Source organism: Panulirus ornatus, chromosome 19 (assembly GCF_036320965.1).
Source record: "Panulirus ornatus isolate Po-2019 chromosome 19, ASM3632096v1, whole genome shotgun sequence".
NCBI classification, from domain to species: domain Eukaryota; kingdom Metazoa; phylum Arthropoda; class Malacostraca; order Decapoda; family Palinuridae; genus Panulirus; species Panulirus ornatus.
The window spans coordinates 13566155-13578981 of NC_092242.1; the positions used below are offsets into that span (position 1 = coordinate 13566155).

The following is a 12827-nucleotide window of genomic DNA, read 5'->3' on the forward strand; positions in this document are numbered from 1 at the left end:
CAAACACTATCAAGGCCACAACAATTACATTAATTCTTATCAGAGTTAAATCAATTAATATTAGACGAGCCAATCAACGCAAGTTTGATTATTCAGACAATAAATCAGCTCTCCAGGAGATGAAACGGTGCGCCAGGGAGTGACCTGGTTGTATTAACTCCTCATCAGAGTGATGACGGCTATTATTCTATAATTCATTACCAACCATTAACGTAAATTCATTCTACAACTTCCAGATAATAACGAAAATATTCATTACTGAGAAGAAAACGGGCGCAATCTTTGCAATAATTCATCAGACAGTCTTCTCTCTGACCAAGAGAGGAATTAAGACACTTTACGCTGCTACCAATGAGGTTGTAATCAGACCCAGTGGGGGGAAAAAACAAGCACCACACACCATCAAGAGGCCCAGTTAAATCCAGGAAAACGACATGTGAAGGAAAACCGGGGAAATGTGAGCTTTCTAAACAGAGGGATGTGAAAATGACACAAATGGAAATGTCTGACATGTGGTAATGAAACATCGATAATCTACAATATCATTACGAATCAGAGACACAAGAATTTATCAACATGCTGAGATAATTGGTTTCCTGAATGAAAAACTGGTATGTAAATAAGGGATACGAGTTTCGAGCCAACAAGATTCCAGCCAGGATATACGATATAATAATGTGAACTTCACCCACCAACTTTTATCGTCCTAGTTTTACCTTCGCTCGACAGATGGCGATAACAGCTGGAGTATCGGGCATAAGTATTTTCAAATACGTGATTTACAGTTGATATTGCTCAAGTTTTCATATTTTTTCCTAATTAGTCTTTACGCAGGTCAACTTTCCTCGCTGCATTCCATTCATATTTCTGTACTCTCAGCGCTTAAGGTAAGGAAAAGTTTTTCTTTTTTCTTTTTAAACTGACTCTGCGGGAAAGGAAATCGTAATACTCCACCTGCAGTGAAAGAATTGGTGGAAAACTCTCAATAAAACTTGCGGGGATTTCAGGTCTCCTATTACCGGCACGAGGAGGCAGTGAGTGAAATAACCAAGAAGAACAATAGAAAATTCCAGAGGAACCTTCCAACTATGGCTGAAACGAGGTTTTGTTAATATTTCCTCCTAATGAGATGGTACTTGACAAAAATGTAATCAGTTCATCATTAAAATAATACTGAGTATACATTCATTTTATGCCTTGGTTTGCACAAAGCATTAAACTTTACATGACTGAATTTGAAATGATATTATATACCAGGCAATGACACATGATCTTGTGCTGGACGTAAAAGGAGACTCAAACACAAAATGTTACATTATATATATATATATATATATATATATATATATATATATATATATATATATATATATATATATATATCTTTCTTTTCTTTCAAACTATTCGCCATTTCCCGCGTTAGCAAGGTAGCGTTAAGAACAGAGGACTGGGCCTCTGAGGGAATATCCTTACCTGGCCCCCTTCTCTGTTCCTTCTTTTGAAAAATTAAAAAAAAAAAAATGGAGGGGAGGATTTCCAGCCCCCGCGCTCCCTCCCCTATTAGTCGCCTTCTACGACATGCAGGCAATACGTGGGAAGTATTCTTTCTCCCCTATCCCCAGGGATAATATATATATATATATATATATATATATATATATATATATATATATATATATATATATATATATATATATAATGTTAACTGAGGCGGCACGGGCAATGGAGGCCCTAATCAAGTCCACCTAGCCTGAACCAGGCACCCATCTTTATCAACCAACCCCTAAGGGTGGATGAACAGCTGGGGGTGATGTGCTACTAGGCTATCATACCCAAGGGTCGTTGCGTCGTACTCAAGTGTGAGCTCAAGCAACTAACGCTTGCTCGAGCCTCAAATCCCTTCCTTGGAATGATGATGCTCTGACCCACCACATTTATACCGAGAGGCCCACTTGCCTGTCATGTTTACATGCTCTAACAAAGAAACATGATGCAAAATTTATGACGACGGCATCCATATTGAAATTCTACATATAAAAACAAAATACCCCAAGGGTACCCGATGGATTTTTACGGCCAGAGAGTAACCCGATGGATTTTTACATAGCAAAAAAAAAAAAAAAAAAAGATATTGATTAAGAAGACACAATAAAATCTACTCCGTACCTTACAACACGGTTTTACTGGGCTAAAAAATGCGTCCGAAAAATCGCCATGAACTTGACCGGAGACCATATCAAAAATTACGACGTCGCCCAACAGAAAACGACTGCTAACTTACGTAATCGGCTGTTGACTTACTACCAGTAATTTCAGGCTGATCGGGAGTAAACTATTAAAAAAAAGAAGGGAAAAAAGGTGTTCAAATCCGTGCCAGAACTGAAAAGTAATTAGAACTTTTTCCTGGCAGAGGCAGTGAGGGACGAAATGCCTTACCAGCCTACCACGAACATAGGCCACAACCTAAATATGACAGGAACATATAAAACCCAGGGAACAATTCGAAAGTCCATGCACGCGCGGTCAACATGCAGAGTGTGTTACTGCTGTGTCACCTGGGCAACAGAAAGTATCTGAGAGTGTACAGATGAGGGCTTAGTGCTGGGGTCATAAGTGTGTGTGTGTGTGTGTGTGTGTGCAGGCGCGCTAGCTAGCTAGCTACGGGGAGCAAGTTCTACACTCGTTACCCTGTTTTTTTTAAAAGCAACAAAGATGGTATTATGAACTAAGAGTAATGAGTTACGGGGAAAGACAAGATGCTTTATATCTTCCCATTTTGGAAGAGAGAGGAGTGACGGGTGATCTGACTGACGACGCGATAGTCAGCCAACAGATCTTCCAAAAGGTTTAAGAATAGAACAACCAGAACGAAATTACTTAAAATCTACAAGAAACGTGTTAAAAAAAAAAATGGTGTAAAGAAGTACTTTTATATAAGAATGATTTATGGAATAAAATGATTGAAGACAAAACAAAAAACAAAAAAATATTCAATACAGACTATCTATCTATCTATCTATCTATCTATCTATCTATATATATATATATATATATATATATATATATATATATATATATATATATATATACTCATGAAGTTGTATTATAGTAGAGAATATTCCCGATGGGGCCCCTCCGATTGTGAAGTTCCCCCTCCTCCCCTCCTGTACATTACAAATAGGTAATCACACACACACACACACACACACACACACACACACACACACACACCAGCTTAAACCAAGTACCCATTCATCGACCAATCCCGAGTAAAGAACGAACACTTAGATGGTGTGAGGGTTCCGACAGCCGAGTCCAGGATTCAAAACCATGCGGGTCCGAGCTGACTCATGGCCAGTAACGCTAACCACTACAACACGCACGGCGGCCCGTGTGCGTGTGCGTGTTATTGGGGATGGTGAGGCTGGAGTAAAAGTGCAATGTAATACCGGCAGGTCGTGATAGAGGCGGCAAGCGACTCCGGGAGTTTTAGAAGAGCTGGTTAAATCTGGTAAAAGTCATACGAGGAGTGTCCGCGCTCCGCTCTCATACAGCGCCATCTTGCAGGTCCCACCAGACCGTCAAGTCTACGGGGAGGGGACGCCCTAACAGCTTGGTAAGGACGAAGAGGATATAACCTCCTCCTGTTAGGCTTGCCATGAGGGCGGCCCCCATCAGCCGGTGGTGGCACAAGAACAAATCGTTGCCAAGCATTCTGCCAACACCTTTCACTGCACCCTTGCATACCCGCGTCACGTCTCAACCTTGACACACTGGCTACTTTCACTGGAGGCTCCGGTAAATACTGCCCAGTGTTGCCAGATGGCGTCACACCTCAATGGGCCGTACGTACGTCGCTAACCTACCCGGCTCTCGGCTACCCACAGCACACGGGCAAGTTCAGCTGAAGTCGAAGTGAACGACGCGAGCTGTGAAGATCACGCAAGTACTGGAACGTATATACAACCTTCTCCCGCTCTGGGCTTCACCACACCAGCGATGCAACACCACCAAGCCGGTTGGTTCCACCACCCTCCACCCTCCACACCCTGGAGCACCTGCACACAGCATGATAAAAGACCAGTTAGGACCACGTTCACGCTTCCATTTCTGTACCCGAGACATGCCTGTGGGATGATCACCATACACTCTTAAATGTGCCATCCCCCCCCCCCCCCGAACCATGAGACACTTGACACAGACACCCAGAGGTTAAAAAGGGGGGTCATCTATGATATCTGCTAAGTAATTACTGTAATCGTTTGACTCGCTCATGAAGGACGCTGGGGCGGTGTGTGTGTGTGTGTGTGTGTGTGTGTGTGTGTGTGTGTGTGTGTGTGTGTGTGTGTGTGTGTGTTCTGACCTCATTTTTTCCCCTTAGTTCTACGAGTGATTGTTTCATCTCGTAAGTACTACGTATCTTTAGGGGTATGGATAGACCCAGAATCAAGTTTACTTTCTCTTCGTATGAGGAAGGCAATCTCTTATTTGGTTAATAATAGTTGCACGATGTGTACACCGGCAGGAATCCAAGAGCTCGCGCCAGCCACCTCCCACCGAAGGTAGCGGTGCTGGCAATGAACTCTAGGGAAGGAGGTGGGTACCTTTTTGCCGCCTCGCAATGTGTCCTACAAAACAATCCTCCCACACTTACAATATCCCACGAAGCTCCTGTATTTCCCTCACAATGTCCTACAAAACAGTCGTCCTACACTACAATACCCCCATGAAGCTCCTGCATTCTCCTCCTCCCAACTTGCTACACCACTGACCCAGCGTGACTCTTGACCCCGGGTACGAGCGCTGCCATTGTGAGCAGCTAGCCTTGCCTGTGTGCCACCCCCGCGACCTCTACAACCCGGGCAAGCCACCCAAGCAGCACTACCGGTGGCCGGAGAGGACACCGGCCGGACTTACAAGCTCGTGCGGGTGATATCTGACCAGCAAGTGTACGTAACAACACCCACATGAACGTGGCCACGCCAGGGAGCAAGAGGGTGATATCTTGGCCGGTGTGCGTCGCTCGCAATAACGAAATGTTTGGGCGGCATCGGGAGAAGTTTGCGAGCCGCTAACAGGGGGCAGTGTTTTGTGAGGACGAGGAACCTACAACAACGCTTGGAAAACTCGACAGTTCTACGTCCGATGACGATGGTTGCAAGCGGTGGTGAACAGTTCAACACCGTGCGATCCAAAGCACTGCGTTTAGTGATGCATACCCATCCAAAGTCTGGTGGTGGCAGGAGAGCACCGAGTGAGGAATACGGTAAAATTCAGGCAACACGAGTGAGTAATCCGAGACGGGCGACTTGGATGACCAAAATCACAACTTAACTTAAATCACCAAGCGATGGCCACGGTCTTACACGATACAAACGTCTGATCACAAGAGATACAGGGAGGGTGGTGGAGAGGAGGTGTGGCGCCGCCCCTTCTCAACCACAGGGAAACGGCTGCTGGTTGCCTCGAGCCCTTGCACCAACCCTCATCACCACACACACCCGTGCTAGTGTCTGGTGCATCTGCTCAGAACCAGAAGAGTAACAGGGAAGTCTCAGCAATGGTGTCCCTAGCTACGCGGCACCGCGCATTATCTTCCCAGTCAGCTGCCCACTATCATCACCCCATCCTCCTCCCCCCAACAGGCTGACGCCACACTATTGTGCATTATATACAGCTTTCATCATCTGTGCATTATTCATAGTGTCAGCATCTGGAGAGAGAGAGAGAGAGAGAGAGAGAGAGAGAGAGAGAGAGAGAGAGAGAGAGAGAGAGAGAGAGAGAGAGAGAGAGAGAGAGTGAGTAGAAATCTATTCCAAGAAACAAAAGCATCGCGAGAAAATATATATATATATATATATATATATATATATATATATATATATATATATATATATATATATAATCGTTTTATAACGGTACACGAAGACCGGATGAAACAAGGAGACATTTTCACATCTGTCGTGTTGAAATACCGATCTTCCTACTCACTAGATCTATGGTCTACACTGGTTACCCATACAGAGTGGAACTACCTCTGGCGACATGAGTCAAATCAGCTACGGGAAAATTCGAATCTGATTCACAAATGAAAGATTCTTCACGTTACATTCTCAATATTACTCAATACAAATACAAATGTGTTTTTCTCTAATCTGTTATGAGATCGAATGTACCACCCTTTGTATGGCCGTTTGATATATATATATATATATATATATATATATATATATATATATATATATATATATATATATATATATATATTGGAATTCTTTTACGAAAAGTTTTGAGGAAGTGAAATATTTGTCGCGAGAGAATTTTCCACAGGGAGGCGGAGGACAACTTGTAAACACTAATATCTTCCACCAGCTGCCGAGCGTTCCTCCCACTCTCTCGTCACCACAGATTGACAGACAGACAGACGCGACCAATCCCACACGTTTTCTTCCTAGAAAACGTCACCGCCCTCGCTCACTCAAAAAAAAAAAAAAAAAAAAAAGTCCCAACGTGACCAGAGTTAACCTTACCTTGAAACTAGATGGGCGAACAAGAACCAGGGCCGTGCATCAGAGAAAAGCAAACGCGCGATACGTGGGGAAAAAAAAGGGGGGGAGAGACTTGTTACGATCTCTGCTGAGATTGGAATTTCCTATCTATGACGTGTTGGGAGGGTTCTGCGAGTCGTGTGACGTCACCGAGGAACAGAGATATGTAACCTTTCAAATGACCTGTTCAGCCCGTATAGTAACACGAATGACACACACAAAAAAACAAAAGCTCTCTGCGAGGCTTAAAGTGGTCTCAAGCTCCCCCTCGACTCAACAGCACTGGAAATACGCGGCTCAACTCTTTTTTTTTTTTAGCCTGCCATTTCTCTTATGGTCGGCGGGAGGCAAGACTTGGCAGTATCTTGAGTCAGTGTCCCGCCTGGTATGCTGTCACCTGCTGCCAGCGTCCACCGTCGTCACCGGTCAGACAGACTCCGACACACCAGACGATGCTAGACACAATCGCGCGTCCAGGTTATCTGGAGATGGAGAGCCCCTCGCGACCCCTACATGGCACAGGTTTTCCGTCTTCTAACCTCTTTCCAGCCAGAACTTCTCTGGGATCGCCTGGCTGAGGACCGACTATCAGCGGGGCCAGTTGACGCCGGCCCATGCATACCACACTCACCACCCTCCATAACTAACGACCTGACTTCTATCCTCCCCTCAAAAGTGTATATATATTCCACCGTCTCCACTCCCACCCCCAGCAGTTGCTGACCATCGCTCCTATGTCCCTGTTGGTAATCATAAAGTTCCGTGATATTTCTGGAACTTACAAACATTTTCCCAAGTAAGTTAGTAATTCCATGAGACAGAATCTTGGGGGCTTAGACCGGAATTTAGAGGAAGGCTTTCATGAAGGCTGCCGTGTCAGTGGCAGTTGATACTCAGCACCTGGTTAACATTATCGACGTGAAACTCTTTTGGACCATAAACCACCCTACCTCATGGCCATGAGCAAACGGACATCCCTTAATTTGTTCCCCTCCCTTCCCTTCACCCCTCATCCTCTCCTTCACGCTCAGAACACATGGATCTCCCACATATTCTTCTCATATACGATGAGTTCTCCCATACGCATTCATCTCGCATACAAATACAGTCCACTCTCGCCCCTCACTCACCTACCCTACAACTCATCCATCCTGGAGGACACACTCCAATCTTCATCTACTCACTTCCCCTTTCCCGACAACGTCCTCCACACACCTCAAGTCCTCCTACAAGTGCACCCTTCCTCGCCACACTTCTCTGCTCCTCCTACAAATGCAACCTTTCCTTGCCACACTGCGCCTCACTCTCCTTACTTCCCCCTCCGGCCTCACTTACCTCCGATGCTGCTGTTGTAGGCGACACCGACGCCGCAGTAGTCGTTGAAGGCAACGGCGGCGACCTCGCCGGCACAGCGCGTCCCGTGGCGGTTGTCGCCGTTGTCGCGGGGGAAGGGATCCGTGTCGCTGTCGTTAATGTCGGTCGAGGCTTCCGAATCCTGCCGCGGGAGAAACAAGGGGTAGAGTTAGCCTGATGAGGGGCATCACACGGGGTGGAAGCATAGGTGACAAGGGAGGGACAGATAACAGAGAGATCTGGTGGTCCGAGAAGAGGTTTATCTGGTGAAGGGCAGCACATGGGAAGAACATCACAGGCGACCAAATGATCTATGACGAGGTTATCTGCAGGAGGAACGTACACGAGAAGAACACCACGAGGTTATCTGCTGGATGCCAGTTGTAGTATCTTCAAGCCAGTGAAGCAGGGCGCAAAGGCATTCGCGCCTCTCTTATCAGGAAGGGGTGATCTGTTAAACACAAGGGGAGGGAGAGGAAAAGATGGTGTAAACAAGAAAGAGGGAAGTATGGGGTATTGAGGAGAGGTGGAGAGAGAGAGAGAGAGAGAGAGAGAGAGAGAGAGAGAGAGAGAGAGAGAGAGAGAGAGAGAGAGAGAGAGAGAGAGGAGTGGTGTTAGAGAGAGATGACATGCCCATGATATTACGGTGTGTGCAGAGCACTACAAAAGGTGGCCACATTCAACGCACCACGGCAGACTGACTCTTGTATAGTACCTCCCCCAGGCCGACAACGTACAATCTAAACCTTTACAGCTATTCAAAGGGTAAACACCACGTAACAGAGACAGACGCTGTACACATAAAGCAACAGAGCCCCGCAGGGAACGCTGGAATAAACAGCGAGTGCAGAATACGAGTCACTCTCTCCCTTTGTGGGCTGGAGCAATGCCTCTCGCCCTGACAACGAGGCCCCATTAAACGGTTAGATGATACTGTTTCGGGCGCGGTTGTACCCGCTCTCCACAACGCCCCGGACAATCCTGCGCCACTCTCTTCACCAAGTTATAAAGGCGTGAATGCCGCCACAGGTAATAACCGCTACACTGACTGTCGGCCTGTGTTGAATTTACTGGAGCCATCGCCAAGGGGGCCCTCCCAGTGGCTGGGACGAGTCTGCTCCCGCCCCGGGGACGCGTACGAAGGTTCGGAGTGAATGTCCCTACTGGGGGAGGGCACCGGCAGGATGGCCAACCTGCCTCGCAACCTGTGTGTCTCCATGCCTCACCTCCGACTATAACACATCAACTCCCTGGTGCCCCATGCCTCATCCTTACGGCCATGCCTCATCCTTATGGCCATGCCTCGCCCCTCTGCCATGCCTCATCCCCGGTGCATCACCCCTGCTGCCACTCCTCCTCCCCCCCCACCAAAGTCCTCATCTGTTGAATTATGATTAAGACAAAGAACTTGTCCAAATATCCTGGCGTCGAGCTGAAGGGAGGGGGGCCATGACCTACACCATGAGGTGAAGCTATTCTAAGACCCTCCCATGACTCATGGCAGAGGAAGGGGCCGCGAGGGCACGCTAAGGCTCCACCTCCCTGACAACAACTGAAGGCACAGCTTTACCAACGTGCTGACAACAGTGAATGTACCGAATGAAGACCTGCCAACATGTCGACTACATTGAATGAAAAAAAAGGACCTGTTCAGATACCTACATCAGCATCAGTGGCGACATCAATATGAAGACTTGACAACACTGTTGACTACAATGGATGAGGAAGACTAATTAAAGATACTGCCACCAGTGAATGATGAGCAGCCAACACGTTGACAACAGTGAACGTCACCTTGCCAACAGGGTGACAACAAATGTAGGCAAGAGCGTTCCAACAACAACCATACTATCACACGCAACAACTTAACTACCTGTTCAGACGAGATGAACTTAACCGCACGGGGAACTAGTGACGTAATCCACAACCAGGAGGGACCAAAGGTCGCAACACATTTGAATAAAATTTCTGATTTTCTGGTCACTGTTGCTGCTGGTGTGTGTGTGTGTGTGTGTGTGTGTGTGTGTGTGTGTGTGTGTGTGTGTGTGTGTGTTGAAAGAGTCACTTACTACCAATGGACCAATATAAGCTTGGAAGGGTCAAAAACCAAGTAAAGCAAGGGTAATATCAGGACCGAGAAACAATCTTTATCATAAAAAGATAAAAGACACAACACCACTCTCTTATTCCCAGGGTGACTTAACAGTTTCTCAAATATTCAAGATATCGAGTTACCATGACACTGATCCACCGTTCGATGGACAGAGACCACGTAAGCCCAACCGATGGACTCCTCAGGAGCCAAGGACAAAAGGTTTGTAACAGACGGAGGAATATTTCCTCACAGGTAAGGGTCCTGGAGCACTGGTATACGAGGCATCCTTGTGTCTTACATCCCACACCATCACGCATCGCTCACCATGACACCCAGCTTATCATCTCCAGGCGCTACGATCGACTTGGCGGAAGTTAATTAATAAGATCCTCGGTTCCAGGTTCTTCAAAGCCTAAATATGGTCTTATACGTCTCCAGGCAGCCTGGGCCCAGCCAGCCCGGGCTCTGAGAGGGTGGAGAAGACCCCCAGAAGACTTCATCTAAGTGACATCCCTCAATATCTCCATACACACCGTCCTTCATTCAACCGTAAATTTCACCTCGTATATCTAACTTTCACTTTCCTGCCACTCCTCCGCCCGTCAGTTCCCCTCGTTTATCCACCTTGCTATATTTCTCCTGACATATCAATCCATCCCTCGCTTTCCTATCATCAGTTCCCCAGTTGCCTTTATTTGATTACCATTCGATTACCGAAGCACGTCTCCACTCCCTCCTCTTCCTCCGGTCTGATCTGCTCTCCTTTCCCCCCTCATTTATCAACCGTCTCTTGCTTACCAACTCGGTCACTTCCTCAAAGTTAGACCAAGTTTTAGTTTCCGTCTTCCTGTACCCATCTGTCGCCCTTGTTTATCAACCATTCTTTTTTCCTCCCCTGTGTCCACACCTTAGTTTCCTCCCACCCCCAACCCTTCCCTCATGCGTCCATTCCTTAGATTCCACCTCATGTGACCATACCTCAGTTCCTCCTCATGCGACCATACCTCAGCTCCCCGTCATGTGACCATACCTCAGCTCCCCGTCATGTGACCATACCTCAGCTCCCCGTCATGCGACCATACCTTCCCTCAGCCTCGCCGTATATACGTAACCTTCAGCTCTTATTCATTTGTCCGTTTTTGTTTCCCCTCATTTGCTCATCCCTCAATTTTCCCTGCTGCCCCTCCCCCCTCAGTTGCCCTAATACCCTCATCAGTCAGTTCGCCTCACGCGGCCAACCAGGTCTCGTCTTCTTTCTCTCCCTTTTCCCCGCACTGACGTCCGCTGACGTACTTCACCCCTCCTCCCGTCCCTCCTGCGCGTTCTTCTGAATCTCTCTCCCTTCCTCCCTCTCTTGGTCGTGTCATCTCCTCCTCCTCCCTTCGTCGCCCATAAACCTCTCCCCTTAACGACTCCCACTAAACCAGTCTCCACTTCCCGGCTGACGACTCCCACTGAACTAGACTCCACTTCCCCCTTGACGACTCCCACTTAACCACGCTCCACTTCCTCCCCTTGACAACTCCTCCCACTAAACAAGGCTCCACTTCCTCCCCTTGACAACTCCCACTAGACTCCACTTCCCCTTTGACGCGGGTGCCACTTGTCCCCTTTCTCCAAAGAGCCTCCCAGGACGTCCCCCTTTGCCACCCCAGTCCTGCCCCAGCAGCGGCGGCGTCAGAGACAAGAGGGGGCGCTCCCTCCAGACAGTTATAGTGTGTCAACATCAATCATGCCCCTGGCTGCCACCACCCACCCTCCCTCCTGCCCCACACCACACAACTGACTTCATACCGATTTTTATTTAGGTCTCTCTCTCTCTCCTCTCCTCTCCTCTCCTCCGTGCTGGCGGTGGCCATGGGATGCCATGATCATTTTCTATCAGCAGCAGGAGTTGGTGAGCCACTGGGTGTTAAGCTGCCTGCACGGCTCCGGGGAAGATGATGAGCGGCAGCCACCAACAGTCACTTCCCGTCTACCGAAGCATTCATTATGAAGCCGGTCTATGGAAGCATTGTGACGCCCGTCTATCGATGCATCATAACGCCCGTCTATCGAAGCATTATAACGCCCGTATATCGAAGCATTATAACGCCCGTATATCGAAGCATTATAACGCCCGCCTATCTACGTATTACAACATACGTTTATCGAAGCATTATAACTTCCGTCTATCGAAGCATTATAACACCCGTCTATCGAAGCATTATGACACACGTCTATCGAAGCATTATTACGCTTTTACCTACAGATAGAAATACTTGAACTTCATCCATGAAAACTTAAGTGAGGTGATGAATAACTCGCCAGAGTTGCGATTCACTGAATGTACAACACATTCGCTCCTTCACTGCCGGAGCTATTCATCAATGAGCCACCACATTTCCCGCCTACGTCTTCAGGTATACTTAAAAGTCCCTCACCTGAAGCTTTGTCCAGATCATCTGTTGTCAACTCAAAAGCCTTTGACAACGACAGTGCGATCCTTGAGAGCGTTTTCCCCGAGTTGACATTTTAGGGAATACGATTATCAAAGGCTAGATCAACATTCCGCTCATGGGCCGTACCGTCGCGCTCAAGGGCCACACCGTCAGGGTTCAGAGGGCCGCACCATCGTCATCAAGGGTCGTACAGTAGACTCCTCCTCCTCCTCCTCCTCCCGACACCCCCGCAGCAGCAGTCCGTCATCAACTCAAGTTTACACGAGTAAGTCAGGAAACTGTTGATCTTGGACAAAGTGTTTTCGCGTGCACCCTCGTCGGAACAGCAAAGTTGCCAGACATTCGTTAACATATCAACATGAAATGAGAGAGTAAGTTCAGGCCTGGCCC

The 12827-nt window shown here is 47.4% G+C and overlaps 1 protein-coding gene across 2 annotated transcripts in view; it reads right to left on the minus strand.

Annotated features, from left to right (window-relative positions):
* LOC139755400 (furin-like protease 2) overlaps window positions 1-12827 on the minus strand; it is a 551049-nt gene that overhangs the window by 94297 nt on the left and 443925 nt on the right. For both annotated transcript variants that reach the window (XM_071673673.1, XM_071673674.1), the window contains exon 5: window positions 7884-8043. In XM_071673673.1, coding sequence (XP_071529774.1) covers window positions 7884-8043 — 160 coding nt within the window. The remainder of the gene's footprint in view (window positions 1-7883; window positions 8044-12827) is intronic.